The sequence below is a fragment of the Ranitomeya variabilis genome, chromosome 1 (genome assembly GCF_051348905.1).
Source record: "Ranitomeya variabilis isolate aRanVar5 chromosome 1, aRanVar5.hap1, whole genome shotgun sequence".
Classification (NCBI taxonomy): domain Eukaryota; kingdom Metazoa; phylum Chordata; class Amphibia; order Anura; family Dendrobatidae; genus Ranitomeya; species Ranitomeya variabilis.
Window position 1 is genome coordinate 551,058,990 of NC_135232.1, and position 23,099 is coordinate 551,082,088.

Consider the following 23,099-nt stretch of genomic DNA (forward strand, 5'->3'; position numbering starts at 1 on the left):
TATACCTGACAGAGGCCCATACATTCTGCTACCATCACTAATATATACCTGACAGGGGCCCATACATTCTGCTACCATCACTGATATATACCTGACAGGGGCCCATACATTCTGCTACCATCACTAATATATACCTGACAGAGGCCCATACATTCTGCTACCATCACTGATATATACCTGACAGGGGCCCATACATTCTGCTACCATCACTAATATATACCTGACAGAGGCCCATACATTCTGCTACCATCACTGATATATACCTGACAGGAGCCCATACATTCTGATACCATCACTGATATATACCTGACAGAGGCCCATACATTCTGATACCATCACTGATATATACCTGACAGAGGCCCATACATTCTGATACCATCACTGATATATACCTGACAGGAGCCCATACATTCCGATACCATCACTGATATATACCTGACAGAGGCCCATACATTCTGCTACCATCACTAATATATACCTGACAGAGGCCCATACATTCTGCTACCATCACTAATATATACCTGACAGAGGCCCATACATTCTGCTACCATCACTAATATATACCTGACAGGGGCCCATACATTCTGCTACCATCACTGATATATACCTGACAGGGGCCCATACATTCTGCTACCATCACTAATATATACCTGACAGAGGCCCATACATTCTGCTACCATCACTGATATATACCTGACAGGGGCCCATACATTCTGCTACCATCACTAATATATACCTGACAGAGGCCCATACATTCTGCTACCATCACTGATATATACCTGACAGGAGCCCATACATTCTGATACCATCACTGATATATACCTGACAGAGGCCCATACATTCTGATACCATCACTGATATATACCTGACAGAGGCCCATACATTCTGATACCATCACTGATATATACCTGACAGGAGCCCATACATTCCGATACCATCACTGATATATACCTGACAGGAGCCCATACATTCTGATACCATCACTGATATATACCTGACAGGAGCCCATACATTCTGATACCATCACTGATATATACCTGACAGAGGCCCATACATTCTGATACCATCACTGATATATACCTGACAGAGGCCCATACATTCTGATACCATCACTGATATATACCTGACAGAGGCCCATACATTCCGATACCATCACTGATATATACCTGACAGGGGCCCATACATTCTGATATCATCACTGATATATACCTGACAGGGGCCCATACATTCTGCTACCATCACTAATATATACCTGACAGGGGCCCATACATTCCGATATCATCACTGATATATACCTGACAGGGGCCCATACATTCTGATACCATCACTAATATATATACCTGACAGGGGCCCATACATTCTGATACCATCACTGATATATACCTGACAGGAGCCCGTACATTCTGATATCATCACTGATATATACCTGACAGGGGCCCATACATTCCGATATCATCACTGATATATACCTGACAGGGGCCCATACATTCTGCTACCATCACTAATATATACCTGACAGGAGCCCATACATTCTGATACCATCACTGATATATACCTGACAGGGGCCCATACATTCTGATATCATCACTGATATATACCTGACAGGGGCCCATACATTCTGCTACCATCACTAATATATACCTGACAGGGGCCCATACATTCCGATATCATCACTGATATATACCTGACAGGGGCCCATACATTCTGATACCATCACTAATATATATACCTGACAGGGGCCCATACATTCTGATACCATCACTGATATATACCTGACAGGAGCCCGTACATTCTGATACCATCACTGATATATACCTGACAGGGGCCCATACATTCTGATACCATCACTGATATATACCTGACAGGGGCCCATACATTCTGATATCATCACTAATATATACCTGACAGGAGTCCATACATTCTGATACCATCACTGATATATACCTGACAGGGGCCCATACATTCCGATACCATCACTGATATATACCTGACAGGGGCCCGTACATTCCGATATCATCACTGATATATACCTCACAGGGGCCCATACATTCTGATATCATCACTACTGTAATATATACCTCACAGGGGCCCATACATTCTGATATCATCAGTAATATATACCTGACAGGGGCCCACACATTCTGATATCATCACTAATATATATACCTCACAGGGGCCCATACATTCCGATACCATCACTGATATATACCTGACAGGAGCCCGTACATTCTGATACCATCACTGATATATACCTGACAGGGGCCCATACATTCCGATACCATCACTGATATATACCTGACAGGGCCCCGTACATTCCGATATCATCACTGATATATACCTGACAGAGGCCCATACATTCCGATATCATCACTGATATATACCTGACAGGAGCCCATACATTCTGATATCATCACTGATATATACCTCACAGGGGCCCATACATTCTGATATCATCACTACTGTAATATATACCTCACAGGGGCCCATACATTCTGATATCATCAGTAATATATACCTGACAGGGGCCCACACATTCTGATATCATCACTAATATATATACCTCACAGGGGCCCATACATTCCGATACCATCACTGATATATACCTGACAGGGGCCCATACATTCTGATATCATCACTAATATATATACCTCACAGGGGCCCATACATTCCGATACCATCACTGATATATACCTGACAGGGGCCCATACATTCCGATATCATCACTGATATATACCTGACAGAGGCCCATACATTCCGATATCATCACTGATATATACCTGACAGAGGCCCATACATTCTGATATCATCACTGATATATACCTGACAGGAGCCCGTACATTCTGATATCATCACTGATATATACCTGACAGGAGCCCATACATTCCGATACCATCACTAATATATACCTGACAGGGGCCCATACATTCTGATACCATCACTAATATATATACCTGACAGGAGCCCATACATTCTGATATCATCACTAATATATATACCTGACGGGGCCCATACATTCTGATATCATCACTGATATATACCTGACAGGAGCCCGTACATTCTGATATCATCACTGATATATACCTGACAGGAGCCCATACATTCCGATACCATCACTAATATATATACCTGACGGGGCCCATACATTCTGATATCATCACTGATATATACCTGACAGGAGCCCATACATTCTGATATCATCAGTAATATATACCTGACAGGGGCCCATACATTCTGATATCATCACTAATATATACCTGACAGGGGCCCATACATTCTGATATCATCACTGATATATACCTCACAGGGGCCCATACATTCTGATATCATCAGTAATATATACCTGACAGGGGCCCATACATTCTGATATCATCACTAATATATACCTGACAGGGGCCCATACATTCTGATATCATCACTGATATATACCTCACAGGGGCCCATACATTCTGATATCATCAGTAATATATACCTGACAGGGGCCCATACATTCTGATATCATCACTAATATATACCTGACAGGGGCCCATACATTCTGATACCATCACTGATATATACCTGACAGGAGCCCATACATTCCGATACCATCACTGATATATACCTGACAGGAGCCCATACATTCCGATACCATCACTGATATATACCTGACAGGGGCCCATACATTCTGATATCATCACTAATATACACCTGACAGGGGCCCATACATTCTGATATCATCACTAATATATACCTGACAGGGGCCCGTACATTCTAGTATTTTCACCAGTGAAGCAGGTAGACTGTGTGGGCTGCAGTCGGGATCTGGAATGAGCATATACATTGTTATTTCTTGATTATTAGAAACTATAATTAATGACTATAAATACAATCACTTTATTATTGAAGCTTACACATTCTCATGTCCTCACTAATAAACATCTATTCTACTGACTTAAATCTATATCTGGAAGGACCCCAGACTAGCATTTTCACCTAGAACAAGCTAGAATGTATGGGCTGCAATGGGAACCTGGAAGGAGCAGATACTTCTAGATACAACCATTACATTACAGTCATAATGAGCCTCAGGTACTTCCTGTATTATCCCCCAGAGCTGCATTCACTAGCATACAGCTTAGATGACTGTCGAGAAGAGAACTACATTTCCCGGCAGTGCTTGCGCAGAGACTAGGAAATGAAGGTGATTGGATAAACGTGTCCACCAAAGAGAGCGGCCGTTGTTGGAGAGCAGCTTCCCAGTGACAATACGGCAAGATGGTGCTGGAGAGTACTATGGTGTGGTGAGTGCCGGGAGCCGGCAGCAGGAGTACCGGAGGAGGGCATGGAGTGGGCTGGAAGAGATGGAGTACAGTCCGGGAGCAGAACGGGGTCCATGATGAGACAGAGTAGACAGTGCCCGGCACAAATCCCTGAGTCATCCCGGCAGCCTGTTAGCGCTGGGGGAGGCGGCAGCTGAGGGTCGGGACTGTTGCAGTGAGTGGAAAAGGGTAGAGAGGCTAATGCTAGCGGACTGCAAACTACAGCGACCAATCAGAACGCGATTTGTTATTTATTTATTTTGGTGTAGAGGAAATTATCTATAGCTCCCAATTGATTGTTGTAAGGTAGCACAAATACCCCTCCCCCACTACCTCTCCTCTCCTCCTGGTGAGTGTGTGACCCCCTCGTCCTGCCTCTCCTCTCCTCCTGGTGAGTGTGTGACCCCCTCGTCCTGCCTCTCCTCTCCTCCTGGTGGGTGTGTGATCCCCTCGTCCTGCCTCTCCTCCTGGTGGGTGTGTGACCCCCTCGTCCTGCCTCTCCTGTCCTCCTGGTGGGTGTGTGACCCCCTCGTCCTGCCTCTCCTCTCCTCCTGGTGAGTGTGTGACCCCCTCGTCCTGCCTCTCCTGTCCTCCTGGTGGGTGTGTGACCCCCTCGTCCTGCCTCTCCTGTCCTCCTGGTGGGTGTGTGACCCCCTCGTCCTGCCTCTCCTCTCCTCCTGGTGAGTGTGTGACCCCCTCCTCCTGCCTCTCCTGTCCTCCTGGTGGGTGTGTGACCCCCTCGTACTGCCTCTCCTCTCCTCCTGGTGAGTGTGTGATCCCCTCGTCCTGCCTCTCCTCTCCTCCTGGTGGGTGTGTGATCCTCTCGTCCTGCCTCTCCTCTCCTCCTGGTGAGTGTGTGATTCCCCTCGTACTGCCTCTCCTCTCCTCCTGGTGAGTGTGTGATCCCCTCGTCCTGCCTCTCCTCTCCTCCTGGTGGGTGTGTGATCCTCTCGTCCTGCCTCTCCTCTCCTCCTGGTGAGTGTGTGATCCCCTCGTCCTGCCTCTCCTCTCCTCCTGGTGGGTGTGTGATCCTCTCGTCCTGCCTCTCCTCTCCTCCTGGTGAGTGTGTGATTCCCCTCGTACTGCCTCTCCTCTCCTCCTGGTGAGTGTGTGATCCCCTCGTCCTGCCTCTCCTCTCCTCCTGGTGGGTGTGTGATCCTCTCGTCCTGCCTCTCCTCTCCTCCTGGTGAGTGTGTGACCCCCTCGTCCTGCCTCTCCTCTCCTCCTGGTGGGTGTGTGATCCTCTCGTCCTGCCTCTCCTCTCCTCCTGGTGAGTGTGTGATTCCCCTCGTACTGCCTCTCCTCTCCTCCTGGTGAGTGTGTGATCCCCTCGTCCTGCCTCTCCTCTCCTCCTGGTGGGTGTGTGATCCTCTCGTCCTGCCTCTCCTCTCCTCCTGGTGAGTGTGTGACCCCCTCGTCCTGCCTCTCCTCTCCTCCTGGTGAGTGTGTGACCCCCTCGTCCTGCCTCTCCTCTCCTCCTGGTGAGTGTGTGATCCCCTCGTTCTGCCTCTCCTGTCCTCCTGGTGAGTGTGTGACCCCTCGTCCTGCCTCTCCTCTCCTCCAGGTGAGTGTGTGACCCCTCGTCCTGCCTCTCCTGTCCTCCAGGTGAGTGTGTGACCCCTCGTCCTGCCTCTCCTCTCCTCCAGGTGAGTGTGTGACCCCTCATCCTGCCTCTCCTCTCCTCCTGGTGAGTGTGTGACCCCTCGTCCTGCCTCTCCTCTCCTCCTGGTGAGTGTGTGACCCCGTCGTCCTGCCTCTCCTCTCCTCCTGGTGAGTGTGTGATCCCCTCGTTCTGCCTCTCCTGTCCTCCTGGTGAGTGTGTGACCCCCTCGTCCTGCCTCTCCTCTCCTCCTGGTGAGTGTGTGACCCCTCGTCCTGCCTCTCCTCTCCTCCTGGTGAGTGTGTGATCCCCTCGTCCTGCCTCTCCTGTCCTCCTGGTGGGTGTGTGACCCCCTCGTCCTGCCTCTCCTGTCCTCCTGGTGGGTGTGTGATCCCCTCGTCCTGCCTCTCCTGTCCTCCTGGTGGGTGTGTGACCCCCTCGTCCTGCCTCTCCTGTCCTCTTGGTGGGTGTGTGACCCCCTCGTCCTGCCTCTCCTGTCCTCCTGGTGGGTGTGTGACCCCCTCGTCCTGCCTCTCCTGTCCTCCTGGTGGGTGTGTGACCCCCTCGTCCTGCCTCTCCTGTCCTCCTGGTGGGTGTGTGACCCCCTCGTCCTGCCTCTCCTCTCCTCCTGGTGAGTGTGTGATCCCCTCGTCCTGCCTCTCCTCTCCTCCTGGTGAGTGTGTGATCCCCTCGTCCTGCCTCTCCTGTCCTCCTGGTGGGTGTGTGACACCCTCGTCCTGCCTCTCCTCTCCTCCTGGTGAGTGTGTGATCCCCTCGTCCTGCCTCTCCTGTCCTCCTGGTGGGTGTGTGATCCCCTCGTCCTGCCTCTCCTGTCCTCCTGGTGGGTGTGTGATCCCCTCGTCCTGCCTCTCCTGTCCTCCTGGTGGGTGTGTGACCCCCTCGTCCTGCCTCTCCTGTCCTCCTGGTGGGTGTGTGACCCCCTCGTCCTGCCTCTCCTGTCCTCCTGGTGGGTGTGTGACCCCCTCATCCTGCCTCTCCTGTCCTCCTGGTGGGTGTGTGACCCCCTCGTCCTGCCTCTCCTCTCCTCCTGGTGGGTGTGTGATCCCCTCGTCCTGCCTCTCCTCTCCTCCTGGTGGGTGTGTGATCCCCTCGTCCTGCCTCTCTTGTCCTCCTGGTGGGTGTGTGACCCCCTCGTCCTGCCTCTCCTGTCCTCCTGGTGGGTGTGTGATCCCCTCGTCCTGCCTCTCCTGTCCTCCTGGTGGGTGTGTGACCCCCTCGTCCTGCCTCTCCTGTCCTCTTGGTGGGTGTGTGACCCCCTCGTCCTGCCTCTCCTGTCCTCCTGGTGGGTGTGTGACCCCCTCGTCCTGCCTCTCCTGTCCTCCTGGTGGGTGTGTGACCCCCTCGTCCTGCCTCTCCTGTCCTCCTGGTGGGTGTGTGACCCCCTCGTCCTGCCTCTCCTCTCCTCCTGGTGAGTGTGTGATCCCCTCGTCCTGCCTCTCCTCTCCTCCTGGTGAGTGTGTGATCCCCTCGTCCTGCCTCTCCTGTCCTCCTGGTGGGTGTGTGACCCCCTCGTCCTGCCTCTCCTCTCCTCCTGGTGAGTGTGTGATCCCCTCGTCCTGCCTCTCCTGTCCTCCTGGTGGGTGTGTGATCCCCTCGTCCTGCCTCTCCTGTCCTCCTGGTGGGTGTGTGATCCCCTCGTCCTGCCTCTCCTGTCCTCCTGGTGGGTGTGTGACCCCCTCGTCCTGCCTCTCCTGTCCTCCTGGTGGGTGTGTGACCCCCTCGTCCTGCCTCTCCTGTCCTCCTGGTGGGTGTGTGACCCCCTCGTCCTGCCTCTCCTGTCCTCCTGGTGGGTGTGTGACCCCCTCGTCCTGCCTCTCCTCTCCTCCTGGTGGGTGTGTGACCCCCTCGTCCTGCCTCTCCTCTCCTCCTGGTGGGTGTGTGATCCCCTCGTCCTGCCTCTCTTGTCCTCCTGGTGGGTGTGTGACCCCCTCGTCCTGCCTCTCCTGTCCTCCTGGTGGGTGTGTGACCCCCTCGTCCTGCCTCTCCTGTCCTCCTGGTGGGTGTGTCACCCCCTCGTCCTGCCTCTCCTGTCCTCCTGGTGGGTGTGTGACCCCCTCGTCCTGCCTCTCCTGTCCTCCTGGTGGGTGTGTGACCCCCTCGTCCTGCCTCTCCTGTCCTCCTGGTGGGTGTGTCACCCCCTCGTCCTGCCTCTCCTGTCCTCCTGGTGGGTGTGTGACCCCCTCGTCCTGCCTCTTCTCCTGACATCATTTTCAGGTTCCTCACTTCACCTTTTGGCTTGCAGTGTGGATAACAGTGAATATATGAGAAATGGCGACTTTCTTCCGACAAGGCTGCAGGCGCAGCAGGACGCTGTGAACATTGTGTGTCACTCCAAGACTCGCAGTAACCCCGAGAACAATGTGGGGCTCATCACTCTCGCCAAGTAAGTGCCGCCCTCACTCAGCTCAGTCCACTGTGATGTGCCCCACATTTCGCTTTATATGTCACAGGGGGAGGGGCTTGGCCTGTATACCAGCCTGTGTGTGTGTGTCACTGGGGGAGGGACTTGGCCTGTATACCGGCCTGTGTGTGTGTGTCACTGGGGGAGGGACTTGGCCTTTATACCAGTCTGTGTGTGTGTCACTGGGGGAGGGACTTGGCCTGTATACCAGCCTGTGTTTGTGTGTCACTGGGGAGGGGCTTGGCCTGTATACTAGCCTGTGTGTGTGTCACTGGGGGAGGGACTTGGCCTGTATACCAGCCTGTGTTTGTGTGTCACTGGGGAGGGGCTTGGCCTGTATACCAACCTGTGTGTGTGTCACTGGGGGAGGGACTTGGCCTGTATACCAGCCTGTGTGTGTGTCACTGGGGGAGGGGCTTGGCCTGTATACCAGCGTGTGTCACTGGGGGAGGGGCTTGGCCTGTATACCAGCCTGTGTGTGTCACTGGGGGAGGGGCTTGGCCTGTATACCAGCCTGTGTATGTGTCACTGGGGGAGGGGCTTGGCCTGTATACTAGCCTGTGTGTGTCACTGGGGGAGGGGCTTGGCCTGTATACCAGCCTGTGTGTGTCACTGGGGGAGGGGCTTGGCCTGTATACCAGCCTGTGTATGTGTCACTGGGGGAGGGACTTGGCCTGTATACCAGCCTGTGTGTGTCACTGGGGGAGGGGCTTGGCCTGTATACCGGCCTGTGTGTGTGTCACTGGGGGAGGGGCTTGGCCTGTATACCAGCCTGTGTGTCACTGGGGGAGGGGCTTGGCCTGTATACCAGCCTGTGTGTGTGTGTCACTGGGGGAGGGGCTTGGCCTGTATACCAGCCTGTGTGTGTCACTGGGGGAGGGGCTTGGCCTGTATACCGGCCTGTGTGTGTGTCACTGGGGGAGGGGCTTGGCCTGTATACCAGCCTGTGTGTGTGTCACTGGGGGAGGGACTTGGCCTGTATACCAGCCTGTGTGTGTGTGTGTGTGTGTCACTGGGGGAGGGACTTGGCCTGTATACCAGCCTGTGTGTGTGTGTGTCACTGGGGGAGGGGCTTGGCCTGTATACCAGCCTGTGTGTGTGTGTGTCACTGGGGAGGGGCTTGGCCTGTATACCAGCCTGTGTGTGTGTCACTGGGGGAGGGGCTTGGCCTGTATACCAGCCTGTGTATGTGTCACTGGGGGAGGGACTTGGCCTGTATACCAGCCTGTGTTTGTGTGTCACTGGGGAGGGGCTTGGCCTGTATACTAGCCTGTGTGTGTGTCACTGGGGGAGGGACTTGGCCTGTATACCACCCTGTGTGTGTGTCACTGGGGGAGGGGCTTGGCCTGTATACCAGCCTGTGTATGTGTCACTGGGGGAGGGGCTTGGCCTGTATACTAGCCTGTGTGTGTGTGTCACTGGGGGAGGGGCTTGGCCTGTATACCAGCCTGTGTATGTGTCACTGGGGGAGGGGCTTGGCCTGTATACCAGCCTGTGTATGTGTCACTGGGGGAGGGACTTGGCCTGTATACCAGCCTGTGTGTGTGTGTCACTGGGGGAGGGGCTTGGCCTGTATACCAGCCTGTGTGTGTGTCACTGGGGGAGGGGCTTGGCCTGTATACCAGCCTGTGTATGTGTCACTGGGGGAGGGACTTGGCCTGTATACCAGCCTGTGTGTGTGTGTGTCACTGGGGGAGGGACTTGGCCTGTATACTAGCCTGTGTGTGTGTGTGTCGCTGGGGGAGGGACTTGGCCTGTATACCAGCCTGTGTGTGTGTGTCACTGGGGGAGGGACTTGGCCTGTATACCAGCCTGTGTGTGTGTGTCACTGGGGGAGGGACTTGGCCTGTATACCAGCCTGTGTGTGTGTGTCACTGGGGGAGGGACTTGGCCTGTATACCGGCCTGTGTGTGTGTGTCACTGGGGGAGGGGCTTGGCCTGTATACCAACCTGTGTGTTTGTCACTGGGGGAGGGGCTTGGCCTGTATACCAGCCTGTGTGTGTGTGTCACTGGGGGAGGGACTTGGCCTGTATACCAGCCTGTGTGTGTGTGTCACTGGGGGAGGGGCTTGACCTGTATACCGGCCTGTGTGTGTGTGTCACTGGGGGAGGGGCTTGGCCTGTATACCAACCTGTGTGTTTGTCACTGGGGGAGGGGCTTGGCCTGTATACCAGCCTGTGTGTCACTGGGGGAGGGGCTTGGCATCTGTCCCAGCCTGTGTCACTGGGGGAGGGGCTTGGCCTGTATACCAGCCTGTGTGTGTGTCACTGGGGGAGGGGCTTGGCCTGTATACCAGCCTGTGTGTGTGTGTCACTGGGGGAGGGGCTTGGCCTGTATACCAGCCTGTGTGTGTGTGTCACTGGGGGAGGGACTTGGCCTGTATACCAGCCTGTGTGCGTGTGTCACTGGGGGAGGGGCTTGGCCTGTATACCGGCCTGTGTGTGTGTCACTGGGGGAGGGGCTTGGCCTGTATACCGGCCTGTGTGTGTGTCACTGGGGGAGGGGCTTGGCCTGTATACCGGCCTGTGTGTGTGTCACTGGGGGAGGGGCTTGGCATCTGTCCCAGCCTGTGTCACTGGGGGAGGGGCTTGGCCTGTATACGAGCCTGTGTGTGTGTCACTGGGGGAGGGGCTTGGCCTGTATACTAGCTTGTGTGTGTGTGTCACTGTGGGAGGGGCTTGGCCTGTATACCGGCCTTTGTGTGTGTCACTGGGGGAGGGACTTGGCCTGTATACCGGCCTGTGTGTGTGTGTCACTGGGGGAGGGACTTGGCCTGTATACCGGCCTGTGTGTGTGTGTGTCACTGGGGGAGGGGCTTGGCCTGTATACCGGCCTGTGTGTGTGTCACTGGGGGAGGGGCTTGGCCTGTATACTAGCCTGTTTGTGTGTCACTGGGGGAGGGACTTGGCCTGTATACCAGTCTGTGTATGTATCACTCGGGGAGGGCCTTGGCCTGTATACCATCCTGTATACAGGCATAAGTCAGGAAGGGGCACTTCAGACGCTCTCGGTTCAGCTGCAGAGTGTTACGCACTCCAGGATCAGGCTGCGGTACCTTCCCCGGGATTGGGCTTCATTCTAACCCTTTCTTGCAGTAACTGCGAGGTGCTCACCACCCTCACCCCGGACACAGGCAGAATCCTCTCCAAGCTTCACTCCGTACAGCCAGTGGGTAAAATCAGCTTCTGCACAGGGATCCGCATCGCACATGTAAGTCTTGGGGCCTCTGGGGGGTGCCGCTGTTCTACTGCTGGAAACCGAGTGATTGTGCCTTCTTTCAACAGCTGGCTCTGAAGCACCGCCAGGGGAAGAACCACAAAATGAGGATCATTGCCTTTGTGGGCAGCCCGGTGGAGGATAACGAGAAGGATGTAGGTTGCCCTCTGAGGGGCAGAGGCTACTGCTGCTCTGTTATCATCTTCTTCAGCTGATCTGTTTGTAATGAGGAGATGACATGTCAGAGCTGTGCTGGGGGTGGGAGTAGAGAAGGGGTTCTGCATATTAACACCCTTTGTGTCCTGCAGTTGGTGAAGATGGCCAAGCGTCTGAAGAAGGAGAAGGTCAGCGTAGATATCATCAACTTTGGAGAGGAGGTGAGGGGGGCACTGCGGCTGAGAAAGCGAGCGCCTGGGAGGAAGCGAGTGCTGGTGAGCCAATGCATGGAAGGAAGCGAGTGCTGGGGAAGCAGTGCAAGGCAGGAGGCGAGTTTTGTGCAGCTAGTGCGAGTAAGAAGGTGAGGGTTGAGGAGGCGAGTGTCAGGGAGGCAGCGCAGAGGAGAAAGTGAGTGTCAGGGAGGCTGTGCGGGGGAGGACGCAAGTGAGGGAGGGGCCGTGCGAGGGAGAAGGCGAGGGCCGGGGAGGCGACGCGAGGGAGGAGGCGAGGGCCTGGGAGGTGGCGCAAGGAAGGAGGTGGCGCGAGGGCCAGGGGGGAGGCGAGTGCTGGGGGGCAGAGCTCGGGACAAAGTGAATGCTGGGGGACAGTGTGTGGGAGGAAGCAAGTGCAGAGGGGATGTGCTGGGGGAGAATCTAGTGCTGAGGTGTCAGCGCGGGGGAGGAGTTGAGTGCAGGAGGGGCGGTGCTAGGATGGAGGCGAGGGTTGGGGCAATGCTGGGGTCTGTGGGGAGGAAGTGAGAGCTGGGGGGTCAATTCTAGGGGTCAGTGTGGGGGATGAGGCGTGAACTGGGGGGCAGTGTGAGGAAGAAGGCGAGTACTGGAGGCTGTGCTAGGGAGGAATCGAGTGCTGAGGTGGCAGTGCTGGGGAGGAGGCTAGTGCTGACAGGCATTGTGGGAGGAAATGAGAGCTGGGGGGCAATGCTGGGGTTCACTGGGGGAGGAGGCAAGTGCTGGGGAGGAGACTAGTGCTGAGCGCGGCTGTGCGATGGAGGAGGCGAGTGCAGAGGGGTGATGTGCTGTGGCTCTGCAGTGGAGTGGGTAAGTGCTCTAGGTCAGTGTGGGTAAGGAGGTGATCACTCGGGAGCAGTGGGGGGAGACTAGTGCTGAACAGGCAGTGCGAGGGAGGAAGAGAGCTCAGAAGGGGCAGTGCGAGGGAGGAAGCGAGCTTTGAAGGGGCAGTGCGAGGGAGGAAGCGAGCTCTGAAGGGGCAGTGCGAGGGAGGAAGCGAGCTCTGAAGGGGCAGTGCGAGGGAGGAAGCGAGCTCTGAAGGGGCAGTGCGAGGGAGGAAGCGAGCTCTGAAGGGGCAGTGCGAGGGAGGAAGCGAGCTCTGAAGGGGCAGTGCGAGGGAGGAAGCGAGCTCTGAAGGGGCAGTGCGAGGGAGGAAGCGAGCTCTGAAGGGGCAGTGCGAGGGAGGAAGCGAGCTCTGAAGGGGCAGTGTGAGGGAGGAAGCGAGCTCTGAAGGGGCAGTGCGAAGGAGGAAGCGAGCTCTGAAGGGGCAGTGCGAGGGAGGAAGCGAGCTCTGAAGGGGCAGTGCGAGGGAGGAAGCGAGCTCTGAAGGGGCAGTGCGAGGGAGGAAGCGAGCTCTGAAGGGGCAGTGCGAGGGAGGAAGCGAGCTCTGAAGGGGCAGTGCGAGGGAGGAAGCGAGCTCTGAAGGGGCAGTGCGAGGGAGGAAGCGAGCTCTGAAGGGGCAGTGCGAGGGAGGAAGCGAGCTCTGAAGGGGCAGTGCGAGGGAGGAAGCGAGCTCTGAAGGGGCAGTGCGAGGGAGGAAGCGAGCTCTGAAGGGGCAGTGCGAGGGAGGAAGCGAGCTCTGAAGGGGCAGTGCGAGGGAGGAAGCGAGCTCTGAAGGGGCAGTGCGAGGGAGGAAGCGAGCTCTGAAGGGGCAGTGCGAGGGAGGAAGCGAGTACTGGGGCAGTATTGGTGAGGTGAGTACTTGGCAAGCTGTGCTAGTGGAGGCGAGTGCTAGGGTGGCAATCCGAGCAAGGAGGTGAGGGCCAGGGGGAGGCAGTGCGAGCAAGGAGGCGAGGGCCAGGGGGAGGCAGTGTGGGGAATGAAGTGAATGCTGGGGGTCAGTTTGGGGGGCGCAGACGAGTGCTGGGGGTAGCAGTGTGGGAGAGGAGGCGATTCCTGGGGAGGAGGTGAATGCTGTAGGTCAGTATGGGGAATGAACCGAGTGCAGAGGGGCAGTGTGGGGGATGAGGTGAATGCTGGGGGGGCTGTGCTCAGGCGGAGGTGAGTGCTTAGGGATCAGTGCGGAGAAGGAAGCAAATGCCTAGGTGCTATGCTGAGATGGCAGTGTGGGAGGGGAGGAGGTAAGCGCAGGAGTTGCAGTGCGGAGGGGGAACCAAGTGCAGAGGAGCAGTGTGGGGGATGAGACGAATGCTGAGGGGGCTGTGCTTGGGCGGAGGCGAGTGCTAGGGATCAGTGTGCAGGAGGAATCAAATGCAGGTGCTATGCTGAGGTGGCAGTGCGGGAGGGGAGTCTGTCATGGAAATCCAAGTCGCTGATTGGTCGTGGCAAAACAGCCACGACCAATCAGCGACGGCCACAGTCCGGCGGCAAAATGGCTGCTCCTTCCTCCCCGCAGTCAGTCCTGCTCCATAATCCCCTCCAGTCAGTGGTCACAGGGTTAATGCAAGCGTTAACGGACCGCGGTGTAACACACTCCGTTACCGCTGCTATTAACACTGTGTGACCAACTTTTTACTATTGATGCTGTGTATGCAGCATCAATAGTAAAAAGATCTAATGTTACAAATAATAATAATAAAAAAAAAAGGTTATTCTCACCTTCCGTCGCGCGCTGTCCTCGGCTGTGCAAGCGGCAGGTTCTGGTGCCAAAGATGCTATGCGAGAAGGACCTGCCATGACGTCACGGTCATGTGACCGCGACGTCATCACAGGTCCTGCGCTCATGCCAACCCTGGGACCGGATCCTGCCGCGTGCAACGCATACAGGCGCTAGGACTTCAAGGGGCCTTCGGAAGGTGAGTATATGTTTATTTTTTATTTTAAGTCTTTTTTAACCCCGCATATAGTGCCCACATTTCTATATACTACGTGGGCTGTGTTACATACTGCGTGAGTTCTGTTATATACTACATCTCTGTGCTATACACTATGTAGCTGGGCAATATACTAAATCGCTGTGCTTTATACTACGTAACCTGTGTTTTATACTCCATGCGCGGTGTTATATACTACGTGGCTGTGCAATATACTACGTGCTCTGTATTATATACTACATGGCTATGCAATATACTACGTGACTGTGCAATATACTACGTGCTCTGTGTTATATACTACATGGCTGTGCTATATACTACGTGCGCTGTGTTAAATACTACGTGGCTCTGTTATATACTACGTAGCTATGTTATATACTACGTCGGTTGTGTGTTATACTACTTTACTGTGCAATATAGTACATGGCCTGTGCTATATACCACCTACATATTCTAGAATACCCGATGCGCTAGAATCAGGCCACCATCTGGTATATATATATATATAAGATGGTGGCCCGATTCTAACGCATCGGGTATTCTAGAATATGTATGTAGTTTATTTATGAAGATTTTAGAATAATACATTGAATACACAGGATTCGGCCGGCTGCGACCAATTAGCGAAGCGTGGTTCAAATCCCGCGCCAATTCGCGGACGGACTGCGCCTGTCGCTGATTGTTCGCGGCCGGCCACATAGTATATAACAGCCCACATAGTATATTGCACAGCCACGTAGTATATACCACAGCCCACTGAGTTTATAGCACAGCCACGTAGTATATAACACAGCCCACATAGCATATAACAGCCCACGTAGCGACGTAGCATATAACACAGCTCACGTAGTATATAACAGCCCACGCACGCAGAGTATAACCCAGGCCAGGTAGTATATAAAAGCCCACGTAGTGTATTGCACAGCCCACGTAGTGTATTGCACAGTCCACGTAGTGTATTGCACAGCCCATGTAGTATATTATAATAATAATAATAATAATCTTTATTTATATAGCGCCAACATATTCCGCAGCGCTTTACAGTTTAACAGTTTCAAACACAACAGTCATAGGTAACAATGTTAACAATACAGTAATAAAGCAAAATAAGACAAAATAAGACGACCCTGCTCGTGAGAGCTTACAATCTACAATGAGGTGGGGAGATACAAAGTACAGGTGTGTATTTACAATGATGGTCCAGCCATCTTCAGGGTAGGGGGGTAGATGGAGATAGTGAATGGGCTACACACACACACAAACATAAAATGAGTTTGATTAGGGAACGTGATAGGCCGCTCTGAACAAATGTGTTTTGAGCGAGCGCCTAAAACTATGCAAGTTGTGGATGGTCCTAATTTCTTGGGGTAGAGCATTCCAGAGGATTGGCGCAGCACGGGAGAAGTCTTGGAGTCGGGAGTGGGAGGTACGGATTAGTGCAGAGGTTAGTCGAAAGTCGTTTGCAGAGCGCAGTGGTCGGCTAGACCGATAGACAGAAATGAGGGAGGAGATGAAAGGGGGTGCCGCACTGTGGAGAGCTTTGTGGGTGAGAACAAGTACTTTGAATTGTATCCTGTAATGAATGGGCAGCCAGTGAAACGACTGGCGAAGAGCGGACACGTCCGAGTAACGATTAGCCAGATGGACGACCCTGGCTGCTGCATTAAGGATAGACTGGAGAGGGGAAAGTCGTGTGAGGGGGAGGCCAATTAATAGAGCGTTACAGTAGTCCAGGCGGGAGTTTTTGTTGTCTCCATGGTGAGAAAAGGGCGGATTCTAGAGATGTTCTTTAGGTGTAAGCGGCACGAGCGGGCAAGAGATTGTAGATGGGAGGTGAAGGAGAGATCGGAGTCAAACATATCACCCAGACAGCGTGCCTGCTGCCGGGGTGTTATTATGGTTCCACCCACGGAGAGAGAAATGTCAGATTTAGGGAGGTTAGTAGAAGGCGGGAGCAGAAGAAGATTAGTTTTGGAGAGGTTGAGTTTCAGATAGAGAGCGGACATGATGTCAGAGACTGCGGACAGACAGTCAGTGGCGTTCTATAGTACAGTGGGGGTAAGGTCAGGGGCTGACGTGTATAGTTGTGTGTCATCAGCATAAAGATGGTACTGAAAGCCAAATCTGCAATGTGGGCATGATATCCCTGTTATTAAAATAAAAAATAGTTATATACTCACCTTCCGTTGGCCCCCGGATCCAGGCGAAGCGTTTACCGATGCTCCTCGCGCGCTTCGGTCCCAAGAGTGCATTGCGGTCTCGTGAGATGATGACGTAGCGGTCTCCCACGTAGTATATTGCACAGCGATGTAGTATACAGCACAGAGCCACGTAGTATATTGGCCAGTCACGTAGTATATTGCCCAGCCACGTATGTCACAGGTTAAAAAAATAAACATATACTCACCTTCCGAGGGCCCCTTCTAGTCCTGTCGCCTCATTCTCGCGCAGGACCTGTGATGACGTTGCGGTCACGTAGCTGCGCAATATACTACGTGACTGGCCAATATACTACGTGGCTGGGCAATATACTACGTGGCTCTGTGCTGTATTCTACATCGCTGTGCAATATACTACGTGGGCTGGGCAATATACTACGTGGGCTGGGCATGCATAATCTAGAATACCCGATACGTTAGAATCGGGCCACCATCTAGTGAATATATATATATATATATATATTTTTATAGTTTTGTTATTCGATTGTTTTATGCCCGATTTAATCTTTTGTACACCTTGCACAATATGTTAACAAATATGGGAGAATTCCTTAGCTAATATGGCGCCGCTGTTCTCAGAACTGCTCTGCGCAGACACGGACCATAATACTATGGGTCCTGTGAATAGACATCACTGACATGCGCAGTAGATGTATGAGGACTCTGAAGACTAGGCGCACATGGAAAAACATAATTGTAAGTGTGCTCTAATCATGTTTCATAAGAGAGGGACACCTGAATTTGCTTAATTGATTGGTTAGTAAATTTTATCTATATCACGCTGCACCTTATGTTTTTTATACATAAACAGTGTATTTGAATAAATTAGCTTAATATGCACGCATGCACTTTGCTGATCACAGATCACGAATGCACCATTGTCTAAGGTTTTATTATTACTGTTAAGGAATTTTACTAATGAGCGATGTATGTGTTTCCTATAAAAGTCTGCTTTACTTGTATGTTCACTGTTTGAGAAAGGATATTACATCTGAAACGTTGCCATGCCGTTCAGGCATTAAAGTCCACTTTTTTTCTATTTTTTTTTTGTGCTGTTAGATATATATAATATCTCATCAAAACTATGAATTAACACATGTGGAATTATATACTTAACAAAAAAGTGTGAAACAACTGAAATTATGTCTTATATTCTAGGTTCTTCAAAGTAGCCACCTTTTGCTTTGATGACTGTTTTGCACACTCTTGGCATTCTCTTGATGAGCTTCAAGAGGTAGTCACCGGGAATGGTCTTCCAACAGTCCTTGAAGGAGTTCCCAGAGATGCTTAGCACTTGTTAGCCCTTTTGCCTTCACTCTGCGGTCCAGCTCACCCCAAACCATCTCGATTGGGTTCAGGTCTGTTGACTGTGGATAACCTAAAAAAAACTACCTGAAAATATCACTAATAACACACAGTTTCTAAAACCAAATATTTTATTATGATAATATAAGGACACTAAACAAAACAAAACACAGAAATCCGGAGGAGGCACAAAGTATGATTTACAAAAATTGGTGCAGAGGCAATTTGCTATAGCATTCAATATAATATATAGTACTTGATAAAGCCCTTGCCTCCAATTCACATATCCATGTAAACATGAGCCATGGTAAGAACCAGCCAGTAAAAGTACATACCAATAGTGCATTCAAATCTCATGGGTTTATTATCCACTTCTCTAGATGATGTGAAATATAAAGTGCATAGTGCACAGTGCTAGTGGCACTTAATGCCAATATTCAATGTAGGGTAAAAAAAACCCTATATAATACCTATCCCACATCCTCTAAGAGATATAGTCAATTAAAGGTGCAAAGTGCATGTAAAGGATCTTATCAATGCTCATGATACCGTTCCTGTGCCTGAACCCCGCACTCCAACGCGCGTTTCGCCCGTAGCTTCTTCAGGGAGTGGTCACTCCCTGAAGAAGCTACGGGCGAAACGCGCGTTGGAGTGCGGGGTTCAGGCACAGGAACGGTATCATGAGCATTGATAAGATCCTTTACATGCACTTTGCACCTTTAATTGACTATATCTCTTAGAGGATGTGGGATAGGTAGATCTCAAATTTGGACTCATCAGACCAAAGCACAGATTTCCACTGGTCTAATGTCCATTCCTGTTCTTTAGCCCAAACAAGTCTCTTCTGCTTGTTGCCTGTCCTTAGCAGTGGTTTCCTAGCAGCTGTTTCACCATGAAGGCCTGCTACACAAAGTCTCCTCTTAACAGTTGTTGTAGAGATGTGTCTGCTGCTAGAACTCTGTGTGGCATTGACCTGGTCTCTAAGGCTACGTTCACATTTGCGTTGTGCGCCGCAGCGTCGGCGCCGCAGCGCACAACGCAAACAAAAACGCGGCAAAACGCACGCTAAAACGCTGCGTTTTGCGCCGCATGCGTCCTTTTTGGCCGAAAGTTGGACGCAAAAAAAATGCAACTTGAAGCGTTTCTTGCGTCCAACGCTTGCGGCCATGCGGCGCAAAACGCAGCACAACGCATGTCCATGCGCCCCCATGTTAAATATAGGGGCGCATGACGCATGCGGCGCCGCTGCGGTGCCCGACGCTGCGGCGCTGACCGCAAATGTGAACGTAGCCTAATCTGAGCTGGTGTTAACCTGTGATTTCTGAGGCTGGTGACTCGGATAAACTTATCCTCAGAAGCAGAGGTGACTCTTGGTCTTCCTTTCCTGGGGAGGTCCTCATGTGAGCCAGTTTCTTTGTAGCACTTGATGGTTTTTGCCACTGCACTTGGGGACACTTTCAAAGTTTTCCCAATTTTTCAGACTTTCTTTCTTAAAGTAATGATGGCCACTCGTTTTTCTTAGCTGCTTTTATCTTGCCATAATACAAATTCTAACAGTCTATTCAGTAGGACTATGAGCTGTGTATCCACCAGACTTCTGCACAACACAACTGATGGTCCCAACCCCATTTATAAGGCAAGAAATCCCACTTATTAAACCTGACAGGGCACACCTGTGAAGTGAAAACCATTCCTGGTGACTACCTCTTGAAGCTCATCAAGAGAATGCGAAGAGTGTGCAAAGCAGTCATCAAATCAAAAGGTGGCTACTTTGAAGAACCTAGAATATAAGACATAATTTCAGTTGTTTCGCACTTTTTTAAGTATATAATTCCACATGTGTTAATTCATAGTTTTGATGCCTTCAGTGTGAATTTACAATTTTTATAGTCATCAAAATACAGAAAAATCTTTAAATGAGAAGGTGTGTTCAAACTTTTGCCCGTGTGTTCGATGAGTGGTGGCAGCGTGTATGAGCGGGTGTGTGGCCTGGGTCAGTGTGTGATTTATGCTCCCATTACAGCATAGGACAGAAGTTGAATGCTGGACTAAGAGTGGGGAGATAGATTAATCCTTGCAAGGCACAACCCCAAGTCACGTGCTGACAGCGGGCACGTAACAAATTAGTGGCAGCACGGAGTAAAGGGATCTGTGACACATACCAATACATATTTCACTACAGAGGTGATTGCTGATGGGGTAGTGTGGGGGAGATGGCGAGTGCTGTTGGTCAGTGCGAGGAATACGGCGAGTGCTGGGGGTGTAGGGATTGTGAGGAGGCGAGTGCTGGGGGTCAGTGCAAGGGAGGAGGCGAGTGCGGGGGAGGAGGCGAGTGGGAGGTCGTGAGTGCAGGGGTGACACTTAGGGGGAGAAGTGGAGTGCTGGGGGGATACACATGAACACAGCTCTGCTTCTCTTTAGGAATCCAATACAGAGAAGTTGACGGCCTTCATCAACACACTGAACGGGAAGGACGGCACAGGGTCACATCTGGTCACTGTACCCCCGGGGCCCAGCTTGGCGGACGCTCTCATCAGCTCACCCATCCTGGCAGGAGAAGGGGGTGCCATGCTTGGACTGGGTGCCAGTGACTTTGAGTTTGGTGTTGATCCTAGTGCTGACCCAGAACTTGCGCTGGTGAGTGCTGATTGCAGGATGGCAGCTTTGTCATGTGTGCGCCCTCGATGACCTGGGTAATAACCGGCATCTGTGCCCACAGGCTTTACGCGTGTCAATGGAGGAGCAGAGACAACGGCAGGAAGAGGAGGCTAGGAGAGCAGCCGCTGCATCAGCTGCTGAAGCCGGCATCACCTCCACAGTGGGCGATGGTGAGGGATGGTGGGATGTTGTGGGCGGTGGTCTCATGGACACACTAGAGCCCACTAATTGTGTTCTATGTCTAGACTCAGATGAGGCTCTGCTGAAGATGACGATTGGACAGCAGGAGGGAGGCCGCAGCGGACTGCCTGACTTCAGCAGCATGACGGAGGACGAGCAGATTGCGTATGCTATGCAGATGTCCCTACAAGGAGCCGGTGCGTGTGGGTGGTGCATAGACAGCATAACAGCCGTGGTGTATAATATTGTGTCTCCAGTATACAGCATGGGCGTGACTAGTCTCCACCCGCTCATGCGATCAGTCTCCTCTATTCCTCGGAGATGTAAATCGCAGGGGTGTGACCCATCTCCCCTCTCTTTGTGCCGTATACAGCAGGCATGTGACCTATTTCCCCTCTTCTTCGGAGCTGTAGATCGCAGGGGTGTGACCTGTCTCCTTGCCCCCTTGGAGCTGTATACTGTAGGGGTGTGACCAGTCTCCCGCCGGCCCGGGCTGTATACTGCAAGGGTGTGACCCGTTCCCTGCCCCCTTTCGTGCTGTATATTGCAGGGGTGACCCATCTCCCCTCCTCGGACCTGTATAGCATAGGGGTGTGACCCGTCTCCCCTTCTCCTCGGAGCTGTATACTATAGGGGTGTGACTCGTCTCCTCTCGTCCTCGGAGCTGTATACCATAGGGGTGTGACCCATTTCCCCTATGCAACCCGACTCACCGCCCCCTTCATGCTGTAATTCCGCAGGGGTGTGACCAGTCTTCTCTCTTTCCCATATACATCAGGCATGCGACCCATCTCCCCTCCTCGGAGCTCTATACCGCTGGGGTGTGACTTGTCTCCACGGATCTGTATACTGTAGGGGTGTGACCCGTCTGTTCGCTCCTCTGTGCTGTGTACCGTAGGGGTGTGACCCTTGTATACTATGGGGTATGTCCTGTTCCCCCTCCTCCTTGGAGGCATGTACTGCAGGGGTGTGACCTATTTTTTTCCTCCTCAGAGCTGCATGCTGCAAGGGTGTGACCCGTCTCCCTTCCCTCTCTGTGCTGTAAACCACAGGGGTATGACCTGTTCCCCTCCTCCTCTGGGCTGTATACTGCAGGGGTGTGACCTATTTCCCCTCCCCCTTGGAGCAATTTACCGCAGGGATTTGACCCATCTTCTTTCTACCGTAGAGTTCGGTCAGACGGAGCAGGGTGATTTGGACAGTAGTGCCATGGAGATCCCAGAGCCAACAAAGGTAACCACCTAGCCCACTGCGGTCCATGTGTGGGTGTCATGGAGTGTCCGCTCCTGTGCCCACACCTCCACTGTCTCTCTCACAGGAGGAAGATGACTATGACGTCATGCAAGACCCTGAATTCCTGCAGAGCGTCCTGGAAAACCTGCCGGGCGTGGACCCCAATAATGAAGCCATCCGCAATGCCATGGGTTCTCTGGCCTCCCAGGCCTCCAAAGACAGCAAGAAAGACAAAAAGGAGGAGGAGAAGAAGTAACGTGGTCATAGCTGGGGTCCGGCTCCAATAATAAATGACGATTCACAGAGGTGGCCCTTACATGGAGCAGGGATATTGGGGTGGTAGATGTGTTGAGGCCCCTCTGCCTTGTATAAAGTGTTCTTTGCACCTTCCAGGGTTACAGGCTTGCTGATACTAGTAGTACAGCAAATGGCTGCAGGTTGTGGATGCTGCTGGCGTCGGTCACATGTTCTGCCGCCATGTTTGTATTCTGATCTGACATAACAAATAAAAGCTTCAATAGCAAATCGCCATCACCCCATGAACTCAGCTGGCTGAGACTCCGCCCCTTCCCCAGTCACAGCATGTCTCTTTCTGGTCAACAGCCAATCAAAGACACTGAGCCCACAGAGCGTGCAATCATTTATTAATACACGGTAGATGGCAGGTCGGAAGAGGTCTGAGGTTGATGTGTGCATGCTCTGCACCCACAGGGGAGATTTAAGGGGCAGTCCAGGCACCCTGCCTGTGTTACCTCAGCCCTAACCCTGTAACTGACAACCACCATGTAAGTC

General features: G+C 52.5%; 1 protein-coding gene across 1 annotated transcript; it reads left to right on the forward strand.

Moving 5' to 3' along the window:
- The first annotated feature begins 4,135 nt into the window (after nt 1-4,135).
- Nucleotides 4,136-22,836, forward strand: PSMD4 (proteasome 26S subunit ubiquitin receptor, non-ATPase 4). Its single transcript, XM_077255689.1, has 10 exons — nt 4,136-4,277; nt 8,159-8,299; nt 11,414-11,528; nt 11,603-11,689; nt 11,843-11,911; nt 20,658-20,873; nt 20,956-21,064; nt 21,140-21,271; nt 22,243-22,307; nt 22,393-22,836. The coding sequence occupies exons 1-10, from the start codon at nt 4,252-4,254 to the stop codon at nt 22,561-22,563; spliced, it is 1,131 nt and encodes a 376-aa protein (XP_077111804.1). The 5' UTR covers nt 4,136-4,251; the 3' UTR covers nt 22,564-22,836.
- The last annotated feature ends 263 nt before the right edge of the window (nt 22,837-23,099 follow it).

Coding starts and splice junctions, on each gene's coding strand:
- PSMD4 (XM_077255689.1), top strand. CDS start 4,252: ATGGTGCTGGAGAGTACTATGGTGTG. Junction 4,278..8,158: donor CTGGAGAGTACTATGGTGTG/GTGAGTGCCGGG, acceptor TTTGGCTTGCAG/TGTGGATAACAGTGAATATA. Junction 21,272..22,242: donor GATGTCCCTACAAGGAGCCG/GTGCGTGTGGGT, acceptor TTTCTACCGTAG/AGTTCGGTCAGACGGAGCAG.